The 24575-nt window shown below is 36.8% G+C and overlaps 1 protein-coding gene across 3 annotated transcripts in view; it reads left to right on the top strand.

Moving 5' to 3' along the window:
• Positions 1-24575, top strand: part of AGTPBP1 (ATP/GTP binding carboxypeptidase 1) — a 205281-nt gene that overhangs the window by 141911 nt on the left and 38795 nt on the right. For all 3 annotated transcript variants that reach the window (XM_088838077.1, XM_088838076.1, XM_088838078.1), the window contains 2 exons: positions 17366-17453; positions 23702-23846. In XM_088838077.1, the coding sequence (XP_088694203.1) occupies positions 17366-17453; positions 23702-23846 (233 nt within the window). The remainder of the gene's footprint in view (positions 1-17365; positions 17454-23701; positions 23847-24575) is intronic.

Genomic DNA, 24575 nt, shown 5'->3' with positions numbered 1-24575 from the left:
TGACTTTAATGTGAATGCTACTAGTATTTATATTATGTATGTTCACTCTTGTTTTGAGATACATATTCTTTCTCTTACTAAAGAATTTTTATTTTTTACTGATTTTTTAAAATCAGAATTATTTTATTTCACTCTTTGCATTTATAAGAACGACTATATAATAGATAACCTATTAATGTGTTATATTAATTTTGCATCCTACAACTTTCCTGAATTCATTGAAGAACTCTAGTAGTATTTTTAGTGGTATCTTTAAGATTTTCTCCGTATAGTGTCATGTCATCTACAAACAATGAGTTTTACTTCCTCTTTTCCCTTTCAGATTCCTTTTATTTTTGTTATCTGACAGTTGTGGCTAGGACTTCTGATACTGTGTTGAATAAAAAGTGAGGAGAGCGGGTGTCCTTGTCTTGTTCCTTACCTTAGAGAAAATGCTTTCAGCTTTTTGTCATTGAATGTGGGATTAGGTGTAGGCTAATAACATATGGCCTTTATTATGTTGAGGTATGTTCCCCCTTCTGGAAAGATTTTATCATGAGTGGATGTTGAATTTTATGAAAAGCTTCTTCTGCATCTATTGAGATAATCATATGGTTTTTATTCTTCAGTTTGTTGATAAGATGCTCAGTAATAAAAAAGGAATGAAGTATAGATATACACAACAATGTGAATAATTTTCCATATAATTGTGCTGAGTAAAAAATAAAAGCTGATTATGACAAAAAAAAAAAGATGTATCACACTGATTGACTTGTGGATATTGAACTGTCCTTGGGCTAAATCCCAGTGGATTATGGTGTATGATCATTTTAACATATTGTTGAATTCAATTTGCTAATATTTTGTTGAGGATTTTTGCATCTATGTTCATCAGTGATAATAGCTTGTAATTTTCTTTTTGTGTGATCTCTTTGTCTTATTTTTCATGTCAGAAGGATGTTATCCTCATAAAATGAGTTCAGTGGTATTCGTTCCTCAGCAATTTTTGGAATGATTTGAGAAGGATAGATCTTAATTCTTTACATGTTTGGCAGAATTCACTGGTGAAGTCGTGTGGTCCAGGACTGTTGCTTGTTGGGAGTTTTAAAATTATTGATTCAATTTCATTATGAGTCTTGCTCTGTTTATGTCTTCTAGTTCTTCCTGGTTCAGTCATGGGAAATAGTACATTTCTAGGAGTTTGTCTGTTTGTGGAAGTTTGTCCATTTCTTCCAGCTTGTGTATTGTATTGGCATATAACTGTTCATCGTAATCATCTTTTTTATTTCTGTGGAGTTGGTTGTAACTTCTCCCTTTTTTATTCCCCTCACTTATTCATTTGGGCCTTCTTTTTTTGCTTGATGAGTCTGCATAATGGTTAATCAATTTTATCTTTTCAAAGAACTGGCTTTTAGTTTCATTGATCTTTTCTATTTTTTTAGCCTCTATTTTCTTCTTTTTTGATTTTGTAATTTATTTTTTTCTACTAACTTTGGGTTTTGTTTGTTCTTTTTCCTTTAGATGTAAGGTTGGGTTATTTTTCTTTAAGTTTAAAATTAGATTGATTGAGATATTTTTCTTGTTCCTGAGGTAAATATGTTAATTTAAAATTCTTAGAACTGCTTTTGCTGCATCAGTTAGACACCGGATCTATTTTGTTTTTCTTTTCATTTGTCTTTGTTTTTGTTTGTTTGTATCTTTCGCGATTCATTGGTTATTTAGGAGTATATTGTTTAGTTTCCATTTCTTTGTGCTTTCTGCAGGGTTTTTTTTTGGGGGGGGTGGTCTCATAGCATTGTGGTCATGAAAAAAAGTTGATGTGCTTTCAGTTTTCTTAAATTTACTAAGGCCTGCTTTGTGGCCTAGCATGAGATCTATCTTAGAGAATGTTCCAGCTGCACTTGAAAAGAATGTATTATCTGCTGCTTTGGATGGAGTGTTCTATATATATCTATTATGTTCATCTGGTTTAATGTGTCATTTAAGTCCAGTGTTTCCTTATTTATTTTCTGTCTGGATGATCTTTCCACTGATATCTGTTAATATTTACCCTGTGTGTTTAGCTGCTCCTAAGTTGTGTGCATATGTGCTTGTAATTGTTATATTTTCTTCCAGGATTGATCCCTTGGTCATTATGTAATGTTCTTCTTTGTCTTTTTTGGCACTGTCTTTGTTTTAAAATCTGTTTTGTCCCATACAAGTATTGCTACACTGCCTTTATTTTGATTTCCATTTGCATGGAATACCTTTTTCCATTCCCTCACTTTCAGTCTGTGTGTGTCTTTGGATATGAAGTGAGTCTCTTGTAGGTGACATATGTTGTTGCCATATAATGGGTCTTGTTTTTGAACCGTTCAGCTGCTCTCTGGCTTTTGATTGGAATATTTGTTCTGTTTATAGTTAAAGTAATTATTGATAAACATATACTTATTGACATTTTGTTAACTGTTTGAGGGTTGTTTTTGTAGGTCTTTTTTGTTTTGTTTTTTATTTTCTTCTCCTGTGATTTAATGACTATCTGTGGTATTATGTTTGGATTCCTTTCTCTTTTGTATGTATATCTATTATAGATTTTGTTTTGTTGTTACCATGAGGCTTATATGTAGCAATCTATATTTATATACATGATTATTTAGATTAGTTATATCTTGATTTCAAATACATTTTAACAACCCTGCATTTGTACTCTTTTCTCCTCACAATTACCATTTTTGATATCATATTTTGCATCTGTTTGTTTTGTGTATTCCTTTACTGCTTATTGTGGATATAGGTTGATTTACTGCTTTTGTTTTTTAACCCTTCTACTTGCTCTGTACATGTCTGTCTTACTTCCTTTACTTTATGTTTGCCTTTACTGATGAGTGTTTTCTTCTCGTAATTTTCATATTTCTAGTTGTGGTTTTTTCATTTTCACTTAGAGAAATCCTTTTAACATTCCTTGTAAAACTGGTTTGTTGGTGCTGAACTCTTTTAGCTATTTCTTGTCTGTAAAACTTTTGATCTCTCTATCAAATCTGAATGAGAGCCTTGCCAAATAGAGTATTCTTGATTGTAGGTTTTTCTCTTTCATCATTTTAAGTATTTCATGCCACTCTCTTCTGGTCTGCAGAGTTTTTGCTGAAGAGTCAACTGATAGCCTTATGGAAGTTCCCTTGCATGTAACTTGTTGCTTTTTCCTTGCTCCTTGTGTGGCCCTCCTTGGGTTGATTCTTTTTGGGACTTTTCGTGGCTTTTGGACCCGAATATCTATATCCTTTCCCTATTAGGGTGGTTTTCAACTATTATTTCTTCAAATATGTTATTTTCCCCTTTCTGACTTTTCATTTTTATATCCTTATAATGTGTGTGCTTGATGTTGCCCCAGAGGTCTCAGATGGTCCTTATTTCTTTTTATTCTTCTTTTCTGTTCACCTTCAGATTTCCACTACTCTGTCTTCCAGCTTGCTGATCTACTCTTCTGTATCAGTTAGTCTGCTGTTGATTCCTTTTATTGTATTTTTTATTTTATTATATTCTTCATTTTTGTTTGGTTGTTATTTATATTTTCAAACTCTTTGTTAAAAACTTTTGTAATTTCTTATTCTGTACATCTCTTCTCCTGAGTTCTTTCATCATTGTTGTGATCATTACCTTGAACTCTTTTTTGGGTAGATTGCATATATTTACGTCACTTAGTGCTGGGATTTTATCCTATTCCTTCATTTGAAACATGTTCCTCTGTCACCTCATTTGCCTATTTCTGTTTTTATGTATCTGGTATGTTGGTTATGTTTCCTGACCTTGTAAAAGTATCCTTTTGTAGGAGACATTTTGTGTGTCCCAGCAACAAACTTCTCTCTGGTCACTAGAGCTATGTGCTCTAGAGGTGCCTCCTGTGTGGGCTTTTTGACTCCTGTTGTGGTGGACTGACCACTGTGGGTGGTATGGTAGGTGTAGCTGGCCTCTGGTCTCATTGGTTACCAGGCCCTCCCTTGTGTAGAGGCTGCTAGCCACTGATTGGTGGGGCTGGACCCTGAAATAGCTGGCTGTGGAACACCAGGGGTCCTAGGGCTCGTGCTGGCTCACTAGTGGACAGAATTGGGGTCCAGGAAATCCTGGGGCTCGTACTCACTCAATGGTGGCTGAAGTCAGGTCTTGGAGCTGATGTGTGGGGCCATCTGGTCGGCATAGACATGTCTGGGGCAGCTTTTTTGGTTCAGGGGTGCTTAAGGTAGCCTAGCTATTAGTGGGTGGGGGTATGTCTTAGCCCAGTTAGTTGATGGCCTCAGGTGTCCCAGAACTGATGTCTGTAGACTGTTGAGTCCTGGGGCTGATAAGCTAGAAGGAGAATTCCACAATGATACTTGCCAGCACCAGTGTCTTCCTGGTAGAATGAGCACCCCAAAATTGCTGCCCTCAATGTATGTGTCCTTAGAATGAGCTCCAGTTGCCTTTTGTATCTCTTGAGAGACTTCCCAAGATTGGCAGTTGGGTCTGACCCAGGGTCTTTTCGGACGACTGCTTTTTCCCTCCATCTTGGAACATGTGAGATTTTTTGTACATCCTTTATGAGTACAGTCTGTTTTCCACAGCCCTCCAGTGCTCCTAAATTTAAGCCCTACTAGCCTTCAAAGTATATTAAAAAGCAGAGACATTACTTTGCCAACCAAGGTCCGTCTAGTCAAGGCTATGGTTTTTCCCGTGGTCATGTATGGATGTGAGAGTTGGACTGTGAAGAAAGCTGATCACTGAAGAATTGATGCTTTTGAACTGTGGTGTTGGAGAAGACTCTTGAGAGTCCCTTATACTGCAAGGAGATCCAACCAGTCCATTCTAAAGGAGATCAATCCTGGATGTTCATTGGAGGGACTGATGCTAAAGCTGAAACTGCAGTACTTTGGCCACCTCATGCGACGAGTTGACTCACTGGAAAAGACTCTGATGCTGGGAAAGGTTGGGGGTGGGAGGAGAAGGGGACGACGGAGAATGAGATGGCTGGATGGCATCACCGACTCTGTGGACATGAGTTTGAGTGTACTCCAGGAGTTGGTGATGGACAGGGAGGCCTGGCGTGCTGTAATTCATGGGGTCGCGGAGAGTCGGACACGACTGAGCGACTGAACTGAACTGAACTGAGCCTTCAAAGCCAGATCTTCTTGAAGCTCTTTTCCTGGTGCAGGATCACTGGGCTAAGGAGCCTGATATGGGGCTCAGACCCCTTTCTCCTTGGGGAGAACCTCTGCAGTTGTAGTCTCCTGTTTGTGAATTATTCACTGAGGGGCATGGATCTTAACTATACCGTGACTTTGCCCCTCCTATGTATCTCGTTGTGCTGCTTCTTTATATCCTTAGTTGTAGAAGATCTTTTCTGGTAGGTTTTGGTCATTTTCATCAGTAGTTCTGTGATTTTGGTGTGCTCCTGAGAAGAGGTGTGTGAGCTCAGGGTCTTCCAGTTTTGCCATGTTGGGAACTCTCCTGCAAGCATTTAGGTTTTCAATTTGTTTTTGATTACAAATTAATTCCATACCCTCTCCTTTCCAGATTTTGATACTAATACCTCCTTGTTATTTTCTAGGTGGCTTCTAATTGAGTGTGATTTTGATATCCTTTTTGGCCCAATAATTGCTTAGAAAAGGGTTCGTTACATTTTTAGTTGGTTAAATTATTTTGGTTATGATTTTTATCATTGCATTCAAGTTTTAATCAGTTTTGTTTGTAGATGTGAAGTTTATGATTTGGAGTAATTTTATGGCTTAACATCTGATCACTGTTAGTGTTCACAGGTTCTTGGAAAATATGTATTCTCTGTTGGCAACATAATTTTAAGATAAATTGTTAAATTTATTGTTATAAACCTGTTTATTCAGTTTTCTGTATCCTTTTTATTTTTTATGTTGCCTGTTTGCTTAAGAAAACTAAACAGCCTTTCACTTTTACTATGTTTCTGTCAGTGTGGTAGTTTAGTTGCTAAGTCATGTCTGACTCTTATGACGCCATGGATTGTAGTCCAATATACTCCTCTGTCTATGGAATTTACCAGGCAAGAATACTGGAGTGGGTTGCCATTTCCTTCTCCAGGGGATCCTCTTGATCCAAGGATCAAACCCGTGTCTCCCGCATTGCAGATGAATTATTTTACTGCAGAGCCACCAGAGAAGCCCCTTTTCTGTCAACTTAAAAAAATTTTGTTTTCTGTTTGGCATTGGGTTTTTTTTCTTTTTGCAGCATGAGGCAGTTGTAAAATGACTTAATGTAGCTTTTTGCAACTGTGTTAACTGTTAATGTTTTTGGCATTGTGCTAAGATTAAAATTAAAAAAAATTTGTTTTCTATTTTAATGCTCTATTTTTTTGGCACATAGACATTTATAACTTTTCCATGTTCTTTTTGTGTTTTGTGTATACCCGTTGGTGGTGCTAGCGGTAAAGAATCCCACCTGCCAGTGCAGAAGACTCAGGAGGTGTGGGTTTGATCCCTGGGTGGGACAGATACACCGAGGAAGGAAATGGCAACCCACTCAAGTGTTTTTGCCTAGAGAATTCCATGAATAGAGGAGCCTGATGGACTACAGTCTGTGGGGTTGCAAAGAATTGGATGCGACTGAACACACACATGCACATTAACAGTATAAAACAGTCACATTTATTCTATTCCTTATCTAGAATTATATTTATAATTATATTGGTTTGAATTTGATGAATCTTTGCTCATTATTTTTGTGAATAGAGGTTGCATTTTGTTGTTTGACCCTTGCCTTTTAATATGTAATTTTGACCTATTTAAGGTTCTTATCGGAGAAGGCAATGGCAAGCCACTCCAGTACTCTTGCCTAGAAAATCCCATGGATGGAGCAGCCTGGTAGGCTGCAGTCTGTGGGGTCACTAAGGGTCGGACACGACTGAGAGACTTCACTTTCACTTTTCACTTTCACACATTGGAGAAGGAAATGGCAACCCACTCCAGTGTTCTTGCTTGGAGAATCCCAGGGACGGGGGAGCCTGGTGGGCTTCCATCTATAGGGTCACACAGAGTCGGACACGACTGAAGTGACTGAGTAGCAGCAGCAAGGTTCTTATAATTGATATTTTTTATGTTTTCTATTTTTATTCATTATATTCTTCATGTGTTATTCTTTAAGAGCCTTTGCAGTGTAGTATAACACTTCTCTTAGCTGTGGAAAACCAAAATATGTATTTGAGAATAGATTGTGAGTCATATTCTGAACTGGATTTCTCTCAGTCCTACTCCATCTGCCTTAAGATTAGTAGAGATTCCTCCCAGATTCTGACAGGACGTTATCTGTTGCCAGTCTTCTTTTATTTTGCTATACTTGTAAGTACTTAACTAGGACATTGGTAGAAGCTATCGAAGGAGTTGTTTGGTAGATGTAATTTTTAAATGAACCCTAATATTAGATTTGTTAGATTAATGCAACATACAGCAAATCTTGGCTTGCCTAGGTATCAGTAGAGTTAGAAGAAGGAAGAGACCAACATTTAGTAAATTAGAATTCAACATTTAAGAAACGATAATTAGCTATGTAATTAATTGTCATGAGGTTTATATTGAATTCACTTCAGGGATGGTAATAATGGCTGAAAATATTTGCAGTGGAAACATCTTCAGCTGAAAGAATTTAGTTAATTGCCATGCATGATTGAAGTCAGGAGGTAAAATTAATTAGGAAATTGTAAGTTTCTTTTTGTATTTTGTTCAGACATGCTGCTTAGGAGAGTATTTAAATGTTGGGTTCTTCTAGCAGATATGCTCAGTGAAGGTCTTGCTCTTTGTCAGTGTCCCTCAGAAAAGGGCAGAATTAGTTTCTTTTGTTTTACAAGTTGCCTTTTTCTTGGAGAAGTTTTAGGTTATTATATTAAATATTTAGTTTTCTTACAATGGGTGATCTTACTTGTGAATTTGTGTTTATGAATTTATGTCACTGTAAACATCGACAGCCATTGTAATCCGTCACTCTCCCTTCCACTGACCTTACTCAAAATAGGTTTGCTCAAATTACCACTAGATGGCAGTCTTGTATTTTAGTAATTTAGAGAGCTATACATGCTCCTTATTCTCCCTGCCCTTCCTCGCCAGTATCTCCAATGTGAAGATTTTCAACCACTCCCTTATATAAATTGAACATATATGGAACCAGGCAGCAAAAAAGAATCTTGGAGTCAACTCTAGCATTCCCACCTTGCTCGTGTTAGTTAATTCCATACTTGGAAGTTGAGCTGAGCTTTCTCTTGACTTTCTGTTCCCTGACTCCCCATACAGGATTAGTCAGTCCCTTTAATAAATGTTGCTTGTCATTTTCTCCTTTAGGGCGTTCTTCACAATTCTACATTGTTTTTGTATGTGGCTGATTAATACCTTTCCGCACTGTGTACCCCTCCCCCCCAAATTGTATGTTTCACAAGATCAGGGACAGTATCTCTGTTGCTGGCCTTTGTATTTATAGTAAGGCATTTAGTAGATGTTCAGTAAGTATTTGTTAAATAAATGAAGTAATGGATGAATGAACTATGAAGATCCTATTAGGAACTTAAAATGACATGCACAAAAATATGTCAAGAAGGCTCTAGTTAAAAGATCATCGTTTTCTAAATATTTTATTTTGAAATAGTTCCAAACTTACTGAAAAGTTGTATCCTTTATCTGCATGTTGGACTTCAAAAATGATGCCCCATCATTCTAGAACATTTTCAGTGTATTTTATGCATGGCATTTTTCTATATAACTGTGGGAAAGCTGTCAACTCAGGAAATTATCACTGGTATATGAACCCCATCTAATCTTTAGACCCTCATTCAAGTTTTCACCTGTTTTCTCATCAGTGACCTTAATAGCACAAAAATTCAGCTCAAACCACATATTGTCTTTAGACTGTTTTAGTCAGGAGCAGTTTGCCGTCTTTAATGTTCATGACCTTGGCACTTTGGAAAATGAAAGCACTTATTTTGTAGAGTGGTTCTCAGTTTGGAGATGTCTCACGTTCCTCATGACTTGACTTAAGTCAGGCATCTGTGGTGGAGGCATCGCAGTAGTGATGTTGTGTGTTGATGGCACGGGATTTTTTTTTTACTGCTGATAGTAATAATTTAATCACCTGGTTAAGTTGTTGTCTGCCAGACTTTTCCTTTTTCCCTTTGTAATCAGTAAGTATTCTGCGTGCTAATATCATATAGAGTTGTTTCCTGTTTACTCAGTGGGCTGTAATTTGCTGCTATCAGTATTTATTTTGGTGTTTCAGCTGCCCAGAATTTGGCCCTTGTGATCCCTTCATGCTGGGTTGTGTGTTCTATTGACATGTCCCTGTCATTCTTTATGGGCGTTTTGTGTTTTGGCATAGGATGCCCAGGGCTTATCTTGCTTTTCCTTGCCCCAGCCTAGAAGCAGTCATTTCTTCAAAGAGCCCTGATTTGTTTTAGTGGAGAATAATATTTTAAAACTAAGATCTGTGTGCATAGTGTATACATTGTTACTGGACCTGTTCATGGTGGGAGCTGGGGAACATATATTTGTATATACAAGCATGTATGTAGAAATTTCCATCAGTAGTAATGTATAACATGTATATGTTTATTTCTGTGTTTATGTTATACACATACACACATATGCATACACATAGTATCTCCATGAGGTCACACTGATACCTTCAGCTGCACAGGTTTTATTCTAGTTTTCTTTCCATATTTTCAGCTTCCTTTTCCAAAATGGAGGATTTTGGCTAATAGTTCTTAATATATTTACTTATTTGATCAATTCCAGTGTACTTAACAGTCTCTCCTTTGCATTTTTGGGCAGATGCCCTCCTCACTCCGTTCAAGGTCTGACACCAAAGTCAACCTGTCTCCCTTGTCTCTGCATGGTTATCCGCCCTCTTTGTTTATTTTCATTTTGATTTTAATTTGTAGCTCTATTTTATACGGTGATCAGAGGGTTTTGTTTGTAATGCTTCTCTTATATGGAACTTACTGGCATTTCCTTTTGACCTAATATATGAGCAACTTTTGTGAATATTCCACATATTCTTAGAAGAAGAAGGTGCATTCTCTACTATCAGGATATAGTGTTCAACCTATCTACATAAAATTTGCCTTATTAATTATGTTACGTAGAGCTCTATAAATATTCTTAACTTTTGTTCAGTTGGTCTGTCTTGTAATGGGAGTGGAGTGTTACAGTCTGTCAGTAGTATGTTTCTTTCTTATGTATTTCCTGTAGTTTCTGCTTTATATAATAGGTTGTTCTTTTCTGCTGTGTAGATACTGTGTCTTGCTATATTATTTTTCGCTGTGAATTGTGACTTTATAAAATTACTGGTCTTACATAGTATTTTTTGGGCTGCAGTCTACTTTGTTTCCACTTCCCTGGTATATCTTCACATCTTTCTACCTATAAGCAACTTGAAGTGTGTTACATTCTGTCTTCTAATAATGCTGCAGGCCTGGGCATGTGTATTTTATTTGCACTACTTGTTGACTTTCTTTATTTGTTTTTGTGAGGATGTGTGGAGTGATTCCAATTCATATGGCCCCATTACCTTTCAGACCAAGAATCTCATCTTCCTATTTTTATTATGACTTTCTGTTATACTTGCCATATTAGAAGCATGTATTTTTTTCTGTTATACTTGCCAAATTGGAAGCATGTATATTTTTCTGTTATACTTGCCATATTAGAAGCATGTAGTTTTTTATCTGTAAAGTTACTAATAACATATGCAGCTTGTGGCAGGTACCTGAAGATTAACCTAGCTCCCCCTCATGTGTTAAATTACAGTGTTAGCTTTAACTTTGAAAATTTTGTCTGTGATTCGCAATACATTTAATGATGAGGGACTAAAACATCTTGTTTTTCTTTGTAACTGCCCTTGTTACTGAGCATGTGCTTAATAAAACTTAAGCCTTTACATGGATATTATTAGAGGCCAGTGCCGTTAGATGCTGGTTTCACTCTGGCAATTTAATATTTTGATTGTATTCAAGTGACAAGCTTGACAGTTCTTAGCGTATTTATGTTATACACATTAAAATTTATCCTTTGGCTAATGGTTAAATAAGTTACTCAAATATGGCCTTTCTGTATCAACTTGAGTATTAATAGATTGTGGTTTATTCAGTTTGAGTTACCTCATTTGATTGATTCTTACTGGGGCACCCTGTTTTGTTCAGATGATCTTCATCATAATCAGAATTTCCAAATATAGTTCCCTTCCCTGTGACCAGAATTAACCAAAAAGTAATAACAGAATACATTGTCTTGTATAAAATTGGAACACTTCAAATAAATCTGTTATGCCCTTTGACCTCAGCCTGAACCTTGTTCTACCTTACTATAATTAACCATTTATTAAGAATTTTGTGTGCCTGGAAGAGGTTGACATTTCAGATTGAAATGACTCACTGACTCCTAGAAAGAAATAAGGAAGACAGGAATCTTTTATACATACCAGTGAAATATTTGAGTTTCAGGTATAGAACTGGCTGCAGTACTTAAATAATAGTAATAACAGCTGACATTTATTGAAAAATGTATCATGTGCCAGGGCTTCTTTAAATGCTCACACATGTGATACTCTTCATTCACACAACAAACAATTCAGTAAGACTGTTATCCGCAGAAGAGAAAAAGGAGGCATGAATGGTTTAGTAACCTGCCAGGATCATGCATGTGGCACGTAGTAAAGCTGGAGTTCAGACCTAAAGCGTCTGGTTACAGACTGCGTGGTTACAGTCACTGTGCTGTTCTGTGTGTGAAAAGCAGGTTAGTATTGGACCCTCATTTGTGGAAGCTAGGGAGCCAAATGTCTCTTGCAAAATCTGTCATTTGTTTGTCACTACCAACAAACTGCATGTTTGTGTACGTAGAATTCAGAAAATATACTACCCTGAACCCTTGCTGAGAAAAATAAATGAAAAAGATATCAAGATAGAAAGACTTAGAATTTATAAATTGTGTTAAGTGAAAATGTTCTAAAATGAGTGATATGAGAGGAGTGAAAGCTAACTTGTCTTGGTTGGATTGCTTATTTAAAATAATATAGTGCGAGAGAAATGTCTACACATAAAGTTAATCATAATTGTGAGGATGAGAAATGGAGTTGAAAAAGCACAATATGTAACCAAGTAAGTAAAATAAGAAGGTGTAAAGAAGGAAAAAAACATTTAATGAATAGTAGAAAATAAAATCGGAGAAGGCAATGGCAAACCACTCCAGTACTCTTGCCTAGAAAATCCCATGGATGGAGGAGCCTGGTAGGCTGCAGTCCGTGGGGTCGCTAAGGGTCGGACATGACTGAGCGACTTCACTTTCACACATTGGAGAAGGAAATGGCAACCCACTCCAGTGTTCTTGCCTGGAGAATCCCAGGGACGGGGGAGCCTGGTGGGCTATGGGGTCACACAGAGTCGGACACGACTGAAGTGACTTAGCAGCAGCAGCAGCAGCAGAAAATAAAATGGAAGGGGAGAAGGAATGAAATTAAATGTATATCTGTCATTATTAACTATAAGTCAAAATGGCCTCAAAAATCCGATAATGAAAATTATACAACTTGCAAGATGGGGAGAATATGTGTGTATGTGTATATTGTTGTTATTGTTCAGTTGGTAAGTCATGTCCTGCTTTTTGCGACCCCATGGACTGCAGCACATCAGGCTTCCCTGTCCTTCACTATCTCTTGGAGTTTGCTCAGACTCATGTCCACTGATGACAGTGATGCTGTCCAACCATCTCATCCTCTGTCTTCCCTTTCTCTTCATGCCCTCAATCTTTTCTAATCTTTTAATTAATTTTGTATATTAATGATAAAGCTGAAGTGAATGATTGGGCAGAGGTTTAACAGGTAAATGCAAATAAAGGAAATGTGGTAGTATTAATATCTGACAGAATAATTCAGGGTCAAAAGCACAAGATATTGTGTATTTACAAGTTGCAGTCCTTGAAGATGCTATTATAACTGCATACCATCATTTTCCATTGAGATATAATTGGCATGTAGAATGTGTTTTAGGTGTCTAACATAATGATTCAGTGTGTATATATTGTAAAATGATCACCACAGTAAGTCTAGTTAACATTATATCACCATGACTTACTTATTTTGTAACTGGAAGTTCATACTTTGTGACCACTTTTGCAAACCCCTTCACCCCCTGCCTATGGAAGCCTCTGTTGTGTCCTCTATGAGTTTTTTTTTTTAAAGATTCCACTCATAGGTAAGATCATACAGGATTTGCCTTTCTTTTTCACCTATTTCAGTTATTAACATAATGTCCTCAAGGTCTGTCCGTGTTGTTACAAATAATACTCCATTGTGCTCACACGTGTGTACGCACAGGGTCATGCATTATATACCACATCTTCTAGACAGCATATTAAAAAGCAGAGACATTACTTTGCCGACAAAGGTCCATCTAGTCAAAGTTATGGTTTTTCCATTAGTCATGTATGGATGTGAGAGTTGGACTATAAAGAAAGCTGAGTGCCAAAGAATTGATGCTTCTGAACTGTGGTGTTGGAGAAGACTCTTGAGAGTCCCTTGGACTGCAAGGAGATCAAAACAGTTCATCATGAAGGAAATCAGTCCTGAATAATCACTGGAAGGACTGATGCTGAAGCTGAAACTCCAATACTGTGGCCACCTGATGTGAAGAACTGACTCATTGGAAAAGACCCTGGTGCTGGGAAAGATTGAAGGCAGGAGGAGAAAGGGATGACAGAGGATGATATGGTTGGATGGCATCACCGACTATATGGACATGAGTTTGAGCAAACTCCGGGAGTTGTTGATGGACAGGAAAGCCTGGCATGCTGCAGTCCATGGGGGTCGCAGAGTCAGACATGACTGAGCGACTGAACTGAACTTCTTTATCCATTCATTCGTCAGTGGACATTTAAGTTCCTTCCATGTGTTGGGTATTGTAGGTAATGATGCATTAAACATGATAGAGAATTGTATATATCCTTTTGAATTCGTTTTTTAAGAATAAATACCCAGAATTGGAAATGCTGGATGAAATGCTAATTTTTTTAATTCATTTTTTGAGGAACTGCCATACTGTTTTGCACAGTGAGTGCAGCAATTTACATTCCCACCAATGATGCACAAGGGTTCTCTTTTCTCTGCATTCTCACCAACACTTCTTTGTCTTTTTGATAACAGCCGTTCAAGCAGGTGTGAGGTGAAATCTTATTGTGGTTTTGATTTGCATTTTCCGGATGCTTAGTGATGTTGAGTACCTTTACATTTACCTGTTGGCCCTATGTATATCTTTGGGAAAATGTCCATTCAGATCCTTTGTCCACTTTTCAGTTGTTTGTGTGTTTTTTGCTGTCGAGTTGTAGGAGTTCTTCATATATTTTGGGTGTTAACCCTTTATCTGATTTAGGATTTGCAGATATTTTCTCCCATTTGTTAGGATGCCATTTCATTTTGTTGGTGGTTTCATTTGCTGTGCAGAACACTAACCTCTGTACAACACAATAAGCATAACCACATGGCACTCACAGGCTAGAGCAAAAGCTCCAAGAAATGCAGCGTGATTAAAAGACAATAGTAAGAATTTAAAATTCAGTTCTTAAGAGGCAATAGGCTTATTTGCTGTGCTCGGTAGCCACACATGGTTAGTGGCCACCACACTGGACAGTGCAGTATGGAGCATTTCCATTCTGACAGAAGGTTCAGTTGGATGGCTCTGATCTAGAAAATACAGCAAAGGAGAACTCTTTATAGACTTATGGGACATAGTTAAACTGCTATTTGGAGGAAAACTAAATGCCTTTAATAACTGCATTATTTAAAATAAAAAAGACTGAAAATAAGTTACTACTCAAGTACTGAAAAAATACTCAAGATATTTTGAGTATTAATTAAAAGTATTAAAATACTCAAGATATTAGAAAAACAAAAAATAAAACCAAAAGAAAGTAAGAGAATTTAAAAAGTGCTGAAAATGAGAGAGAATTAGAATAGGACAAAACAAATACTGAAACTGACTGGAAAAGTAGAAATACTAAATAGATGACAACTGTGGAAAAGGAAATTTAAAATGTATTTATTAGTCACCATATCAGGATGATATTCCAACTGATTTGTATTTACTTCTAAAAATAGATTTTTCTTTTATTCTAATAAATGATGGATACCTTTTAAATATGTTTTTCTGATGCTGGTGTAATATTATATCAATACTTGGTAAAGGTAATTTTTTTTTAAAAGACCAAGTTTTAGATGCATAAATTCTAAATGAAATCTAGCTAATTTCATCAGATAGCAGTAAGAGATAAGCTTTTTCTTGGAATGCAAGGATAATTCACAATAGTAAATTTACATAATTTATTACATCAACAGACTAAAGGAGAAAAACCATGTGATTCTGTTTGTGGATGCTGAAAAGTCATTTAATGAAATAATTAAAAACACTTAAATATAATAAATATGGGGGAAACTGCTCCAGTTGTAGGAAGAAATATGGCACCTACCACAGAGGGTTGTTGTGAGGATTTAATGACTTAAAAGGTATAAAAATACTTGGAGCAGTATCTGGCACATAGAAATTATTCAATATTAGCTCTTTGTTTAAATAAGATAAAGTTGACTTATTAAGAAAAACAATTGGTAAATATTGCATCTTATGGCAAGATATTTTTATTTAAATTATAAGCAAGATAGCTTTGTTCTTACCACTGTATTCAGAATAGTTTTTGAGATTGTTTCATTTCTCGAAATATAATAAAAGTAGAAAATAAAGTAACTGTTATAAATACTAAAAGAGGAGATAAAAAATTTTAAATTGCAAGTGATATGATTTACGTGCTTAGAGAACCCAAGAAGCTATTGAAGACTAATAAAAATACCCAGAGGTAAGATTAAGATAGTGATCTGTAGCAAGAAAACGTGGAGAAGGAAATGGCAACCCACTCCAGTATTCTTGCCTGGACAATCCCAGGGACGGGGGAAACTGGTGGGCTGCCATCTATGGGGTCGCACAGAGTCGGACATGACTGAAGCGACTTAGCAGCAGCAAGAAAATGAAAAAAGGTGATTGTATCTTTAGGTTATAATTTAAGAAAATCAAGCCAGATCTCAATAAAAATTGTAAATCTTTCCAAAATTAGCATATAAATTTCATTAATTCCAGTTAGAAACCTAGAAACCTTTAAAATGATTTTAAAATGTATGTGAAAGTATGTTTCTAAAACGACCTAAGAAAATATACTATATATTTAATCCTGCTTTTGCTAACCGCCCCGGCTCCTCTTCCCTTCCCTCCTTCTGCATGATATAAACACCTATCGTTGAGGAAGAAAACAATCGTGCCGTTTCAGTGGCGTTGTTTTCCTTACCTTGGTGTAGATGAGAATCTGTGGAGAGTTGGAGGGGGTATAATACTTAACTTTATTCTTTTTCACTTGTTATGAGGAATATATGTATAATTTTTATATAATATATATTATGTGTATGTAATTTTTGTGTAATATGTATATATATAGATATTATAATGTATATAATAGATCTAATATAGAAAAGGTAATAGCAGAATGTTAAATGACTTTTCACTCATTGAAGTTGTAACCTCATTTTAGTTAAATTGGAATTAAAACATATCGTTCATTGATTTCAGTTCAATTCAGTTGCTCATTTGTGTACAACTCTTTGTGACCCCGTGGACCACAGCACTCCAGGCTTCCCTGTCCCTCACTATCTCCCAGAGCTTGCTCAGACTCATGTCCATTGAGTTCACGATGCCATCCAACTATCTCATCCTCTGTTGTTCCCTTCTCCTCCTGCCTTCAATCTTTCCCAGCATCAGGGTCTTTTCTAATGAGTCGATTATTTGCATCAGGTGACCAAAGTATTGGAGTTTCAGCTTCAGCATCAGTCCTTCCAGTGACTAGTCAGGACTGATTTCCTTCAGGATGAACTGTTTTGATCTCCTTGCAGTCCAATGGACTCTCAAGAGTCTTCTCCAACACCACAGTTCCAAAGCATCAGTTCTTATATCTTTCTGAAAGATCTCAGGCTTCCCAGGTGGCTCAGTGGTAAAGAATCTGCCTGCCAATGCAGGAGACATTGGAGATACAGGCTTGATACCTGGGTTGGGAAGATCCCCTCGAGTAGGAAATGGCAATCCACTCCAGTATTCTTGCCTGGAAAATTCCATGGACAGAGGAGCCTGGTGGGCTATGGTCCGTGGGGTCACAAAGCGTCAAACATTCCTGAGCGTGCACATACACACACATACACACATCTCAGATTTTTTAAAAATACATGTTGAAATACTAAAATGTATATTCATTAACTTTCATGAATGTTTAGTGCTTTCTACAATGATAGGATTAATTTTTAACTCAAAAATTCTGAAAAGAGTTTTCTCTCTTTTTTCTTTCTATCAAAGGTATGCAACCACTCATGTATTCGGTTCAGGAAGCATTAAATGCTAGACCATGGTGGATTCGTGTGGGGACTGACATTTGTTACTATAAGTAAGTATTCTGACAATAATAGGACAACAGTTTATAGAAGGAAATATTAGTTCATCCTATTGCGATTTAGGGATAAACGAGATACTGTGTTCTCTGAATTATGATATGCTTTAGTATTACTTCTAACAGAAAAGGTTTTCTTTTTTTATAATTTGAGATTCATTTTAGGGGGTATATTTAGTGGCAATAAAATGAGTTTTGTAGACGGACGTATGTCCAGTCTTGCTTCTCCCACTTAGATATGTTCTCAGCTCTTTTATAGCTGTAAAACGTTGGGAACCTCATTGACTGTAATTAGAAACTCTAGGAAATAATTTACAGTGGTTTTTTTTGTTGTTCTGATGATATTAAGTATAATTTTTTTCTTTACACAAATGTTTACCTACTTTTAACTTCCAGTGTTTTAGTTGGAGATGTATTCTATAGTTAGCTTGCTTCAGCTTATCCCGTTCAACTTTGACTTTGAACAGGTGACCTGTTTATCAAGTTAGAAGTAAGTGCTAGAAATCACTTATTGCTTTAGTGGCATAATTGGATTATTCCTCAACTTCATGACTAAGTAATCTAGGATTATCATATGCTTTGCTTTCCATTTTTACTGTTTCTGCATGAAATAGATTTCAAGATAACTTCTGTCTGCTATTGAATGCACTTAACGTACCTGTTTCTTTGCTCTTATTAATCTTAATCCTGAGATTTCTGTTTAGTGGATTTTGACTTTTTAATATTTTATATTGTGCTTAACTAGTGCTAGTATTCCTTTTTTTATAGTTTTATCAGGTAGATGAAGACTTCTAAAATTAAGCTGTTTTTAATGATTTAGATAGGGCTTTGGAAAAACCTAGATCTTAAGTGCTATTACTTTCTAAGAAAGAAGTTTCTTGGAATTAATTTCAGTAGAGTTTCCCCCATTTTTTTTTTAGCAAAATAGGAAATAAATGAGGAACAGAAGTATAATGTTATATGTAGTTCTTTTTCACCTGAATAACTTTCATATTTCTTTTCATGTTAGGCTAATATAAAAATACACCCTCATCATTTATATCATCCTTTTAAGTTGAAGTGGAGCAGTGATTGTCTGGGAAGTGCTTGGTTAGATTTTGGCAGATTGATTTAAAATGTTAAAGGGTGAAACTTTTTTAAAAGTATTATTTCCTTCATGCTTGTCTTCTGCACAATAAAAATCGTCAGTGAATGCTCTTCTTTTTTACATTGTGAAGTGAATGGTCATAGCATCTCAGGTGGTTTTTCTTTTCTACGTAAGAGGTGATGGCAAGGAATTTTGTTTCTTTAGTTTTTATTTTTTTTCTTTTGGCTACTTCCAAATCTGGAATTGGAATTCAGGCCAATTCAACGGATATTTATTAACCACTTTCTATGTAACGTATACTACTCCAGTTGCTTTCCTAAAGCCTTAAATCTAGATTCCGTTCCGTTCCATTCAGTTCAGTTGCTCAGTCATGTCTGAGTCTTTGCGACTCCATGAATCACAGCACGCCAGGCCTCCCTGTCCATCACCAATTCCCGGAGTTCATCCAAACTCATGTCCATCGAGGCGGTGATGCCATCCAGCCATCTCATTCTCTGTCGTCCCCGTCTCCTCCCGCCCCCAATCACTCCCAGCATCAGACTCTTTTCCAATGAGTCAACTCTCCGCATGAGGTGGCCAAAGTATTGGAGTTTCAGCTTTAGCATCAGTCCTTCCAATGAACACCCAGGATTGATCTCGTTTAGAATGGACTGGTTGGATCTCCTTGTAGTCCAAGGGACTCTCAAGAGTCTTCTCCAGCACCACAGTTCAAAAGCATCAATTCTTCGGCACTCAGCTTTCTTTACAGTCCAACTCTCACATCCATACATGACCATGGGAAAAACCATAGCCTTGACTAGACGGACCTTTGTTGGCAAAGTAATGTCTCTGCTTTTTAATATGCTGTCTAGGTTGGTCATAACTTTCCTTCCAAGGAGTAAGTGTCTTTTAATTTCATGGCTGCAATCAGCATCTGCAGTGATTTTGGAGCCCAAAAAATAAAGTCTGACACTGCTTCCAATGTTTCCCCATCTATTTCCCATGAAGTGATGGGACCAGATGCCATAATCTTAGTTTTCTGAATGTTGAGCTTCCAGCCAACCTTTTCACTCTCCTCTTTCACTTTCATCAAGAGGCTTTTTAGTTCCTCTTCACTTTCTGCCATAAGGGTGGTGTCATCTGCATATCTGAGGTGATTGATATTTCTCCCAGCAATCTTGATTCCAGCTGGTGCTTCTTCTAGCCCAGCGTTCCTCATGATGTACTCTGCATAGAAGTTAAATAAGCAGGGTGACAATATACAACCTTGACGTACTCCTTTTCCTATTTGGAACCAGTCTGTCGTTCCATGTCCAGTTCTAACTGTTGCTTCCTGACCTGCATACAGGTTTCTGAAAAGGCAGGTCAGGTGGTCTGGTATTCCCATCTCTTTCAGAATTTTCCAGTTTATTGTGATCCACACAGTCAAAGGCTTTGGCACAGTCAATGAAGCAGAAATAGATGTTTTTCTGGAACTCTCTTGCTTCCTCCATGATCCAGTGGATGTTGGCAATTTGATATCTGGTTCCTCTGCCTTTTCTAAAACCTGCTTGAACATCTGGAAGTTCACAGTTTACATATTGCTGAAGCCTGGCTTGGAGAATTTTGAGCATTTGTTAGCGTGTGAGATGAGTGCAACTGTGTGGCAGTTTGAGCATTCTTTGGCATTGCCTTTCTTTGGGATTGGAATGAAGACTGACCTTTTCCAGTCCTGTGGCCACTGCTGCGTTTTCCAGATTTGCTGGCATATTGAGTGCAGCACTTTCACAGCATCATCTTTCAGGATTTGAAATAGCTCAACTGGAATTCCATCTCCTCCACTAGCTTTGTTCGTAGTGATGCTCTCTAAGGCCCACTTGACTTCACATTCCAAGATGTCTGGCTCCAGGTGAGTGATCACACCATTGTGATTATCTTTGTCGTGAAGATCTTTTTTGTACAGTTCTTCTGTGTATTCTTGCCACCTCTTCTTAATATCTTCTGCTTCTGTTAGGTCCAAACCATTTCTGTCCTTTATCGAGCCCATCTTTGAATGAAATGTTCCCTTGATATCTCTAATTTTCTTGAAGAGATCTCTTGTTTTTCCTATTCTGTTGTTTTCCTCTATTTCTTTGCATTGATTGCTGAGGAAAGCTTTCTTATCTCTCCTTGCTATTCTTTGGAACTCTGCATTCATATACTTATATCTTTCCTTTTCTCCTTTACTTTTCACTTCTCTTCTTTTCACAGCTATTTGTAAGGCCTCCTCAGACAGCCATTTTGCTTTTTTGCATTTCTTTTCCATGGGGATGATCTTGGTCCCTGTCTCCTGTACAATGTCATGAACCTCCATCCATAGTTCATCAGGCACTCTATCAGATCTAGTCCCTTAAATCTATTTCTCACTTCCACTGTATAATCATAGGGGATTTGATTTAGGTCATACCTGAATGGTCTAGTGGTTTTCCCTACTTTCTTCAATTTAAGTCTGAATTTGGCAATAAGGAGTTCATGATCTGAGTCACAGTCAGCTCCTGGTCTTGTTTTTGCTAACTGTATACAGCTTCTCCATCTTTGGCTGCAAAGAATATAATCAATCTGATTTCGGTGTTGACCATCTGGTGATGTCCATGTGTAGAGTCTTCTCTTGTGTTGTTGGAAGAGTGTGTTTGCTATGACCAGAGCGTTCTCTTTGCAAAACTGTATTAGCCTTTGCCCTGCTTCATTTTGTGCTCCAAGGCCAAATTTGCGTGTTACTCCAGGTGTTTCTTGACTTCCTACTTTTGCATTCCAGTCCCCTATAATGAAAAGGACATCTTTTTTGGGTGTTAGTTCTAAAAGGTCTTGTAGGTCTTCATAGAGCCGTTCAACTTCAGCTTCTTCAGCATTACTGGTTGGGGCATAGGCCTGGATTACTGTAATATTGAATGGTTTGCCTTGGAAATGAACAGAAATTATTCTGACATTTTTAAGATTGCATCCAAGTACTGCATTTCGGACTCTTTTGTTGACCATGATGGCTACTCCATTTCTTCTAAGGGATTCCTGCCCACAGTAGTAGATATAATGGTCATCTGAGTTAAATTCACCCATTCCAGTCCATTTTAGTTCACTGATTCCTAGAATGTCGACGTTCACTCTTGCCATCTCCTGTTTGACCTCTTCCAATTTGCCTTGATTCATGGACCTAACATTCCAGGTTCCTATGCAATATTACTCTTTACAGCATCGGACCTTGCTTCTATCACCAGTCACATCCACAACTGGGTATTGGTTTTGCTTTGGCTCCGTCCCTTCATTCTTTCTGGATTTATTTCTCCACTAATCTCCAGTAGCATACTGGGCACGTACCGACCTGGGGAATTCCTCATTTAATATCCTGTCATTTTGCCTTTTGATACTGTTCATGGGGTTCTCAAGGCAAGTATACTGAAGTGGTTTGCCATTCCCTTCTCCAGTGGACCACAAAACTGCTATTCTTGCATTGTCCTTTCTGCTTGTCTGTCTCATCTGTAAAATGAGAATAAAACTACCTTCCATGAGTATATGAGAAAATATAAGCTATAAAATCCATAGCTGTAATGTGGTGGCATGAATACCCCCCCCAAATAGATATTAAACTTTGGGGGGGAAAGAGTTGGCAAGATCTACTTCTGGACCTTATTTTGCATTTTCCTCAACTCTTAGCACCTTGCCATTGAGTATCTATTCAAGATATAGTGGCTGCTGCTGCTAAGTTGCTTCAGTCGTGTCCGACTCTGTGCGACCTCATGGACAGCAGCCCACCAGGCTCCTCTGTCCACGGGATTCTCTAGGCAAGAATACCGGAATGGGTTGCCATTTCCTTCTCTGATATAGTGGCTAAGTTAATGAAAACTATACCGTTTTTTAGGTCAGTGTTCTTTTGTTTTCATTAATTGCAAGCTTTAGAAAGCCTGATCTCAGGGTGGTTCTAATGATGTGCTCTGCCTTGAATGTCTGTGTGCATGAGTAAATAATCTCTAAACCATGCTTTTCTTCAGTTCATGGCTTAAATAATGCAAGGTGATTTGGAATTTTAGAAATTAAGTTGGTAGAAATTAAGTCATCATATCTCATTGATATTTAAAGTCTGGAAAGTAATATAGTTAAAATTTTTTTTTAATCATTGAAATCTCCAAACATTTACAAAAGTGAATAATAGGATGATGAGGCCCCATGTATTCATCTCTAAGTTTCAATAATTATCAACACATGGTTTTATTTTATCTATGCTTTTACCCCTACCTCCACCCTGAATCTTTAAAGGCATTTTCAGATATATTTTATCCATAAATACTTCAAAAGTCTTTTTCATTTAGCGATACGTATTTAAGGCAATCTATCTTAGCACAGCAAAGAAAATTCCTAAATGTGATAAAATATCCAGTCAGTGTTCAGACTTACTTGTCTCATAAATGTAACTTTATAGTTGGTTTGTTTAAATCAGACCAACCAAAGCTCCACACATTGCATTTGATTTTTCTTGATATGTCCCTCAAGTCTCTTACTTTATGGGCTTCCTGTTTCTCTCTTTCTAAATTTCTCCTTTATTTATTGAATAAACTAAATCATTTTTCATGCTGGATTTCCCGTATTTTGGATTTTGCTGATTGCATCCCTGTGGTGTTAATAAATTCTTCTAAATTCTTCTCTCTCACCAGTTTTCTAAACTCAGATTTAGAAGCTTGGTCAACTTCAGGTTTCATTTCTGACAAGAATACTTCACAGAGGGTGCAGGAAATTCCTGTTGTATCACATCAGGAAACATCATTTCTGGTTATTTCTTGTTTTTGTAATCTTAAAACTGAGCAGTGAACTCAGATATTGCTGTCTGATCTCTCAGCCTTTCATCCAGTGGTTGTGGTAATCATTGCTGATTGCCGCCTGGATCCAGTAATGTGTAAGCCTGTCAAAAAAATGACGGGTCTAAAGCTTCTATCGATGCTTAAAATAGGAGCTCTGTTGAATTAGTGAATCCAGAAATGGAAAGTCATGATGTTGGCTGACAGCAATTAACTGCTTTATTAGTACCAAGTCTAATTTTTAGGAATATTTAAGTTAAACTTTTTACACGGTTTTTCTTTTTTTTCCCTCCTAAAATTCTGTTTAATCCAATCGCAAGGAAAAGATCAGAATTTTTGTGTGGATGAATAACATGTTTTATGCTTTTCTATTGCAGAAATCACTTCTCAAGAAGTTCAATTGCTGCAGGTGGGCAAAAGGGAAAATCCTACTATACAATTACATTCACTGTCAATTTTCCACATAAAGATGATGTGTGCTATTTTGCTTATCATTATCCATATACATATTCAACTTTACAGGTGAGAACTCATTAAGTTGTATTAAGACCATTATTGTATTGTATGTGTTAGATAATAAAAGAAATATTGCTTTAATAAATCAGTAAGGTAATAAAAAGGTCCAGGGTGGACAATTTTAGAAAATAATACAGTTTTTGTTGAAATCATTAAAGTGCAGTGGAAATGTAGTCTTTATTTAATAGAAATACTACAGAAATGACATGGTTTTTGCTTTCTATCTTTGAGTAGAAATCTACAAATCCCAATTTATAAATTTTAACTAGGTGAAATTTCAACTTGTTTAATGAGAAGCATTGAATCTCATAGAAAATCTTACAGTAGACAATGTGGATGCAATTTAAGTTTTTCTGTAATGAGTTCATCTCTTCTAATGATTTCATATAGAGTCCTAGATCCAGATTGCTTAGAAAATGGGGTGTAAGAGTTGTTTTATGGGTTTTTTGATTATTTACATTAAAAAAAAAACAATTCAAGTAATTACTGTGACAGGTTTATACTCTGAACAGAATGTCTGTCCTAATGGTCAAGGATCATTTGAAGCTTCATATGATCAATTGAAAAAATTGGAATACTATGATTAAAAACAAGCTTCATATGATCAATTGAAAGAAATTGGAACACTATGATTAAAAACAAGCTTCCAAGGTATTAGAGAGGAGAAAAATGAGAGGAAAACATAGTCCACAGAGCTGAAGAAATATCAAGGCTGAGAGCATTAAATGAGCTCAC

Source organism: Moschus berezovskii, chromosome 7 (genome assembly GCF_049115385.1).
Source record: "Moschus berezovskii isolate FMDL1 chromosome 7, NW_MosBer_1.0, whole genome shotgun sequence".
Taxonomy (NCBI): domain Eukaryota; kingdom Metazoa; phylum Chordata; class Mammalia; order Artiodactyla; family Moschidae; genus Moschus; species Moschus berezovskii.
The sequence above is the reverse complement of the archived record's forward strand: the minus strand, read 5'-3'. Positions and strand labels throughout refer to the sequence as shown.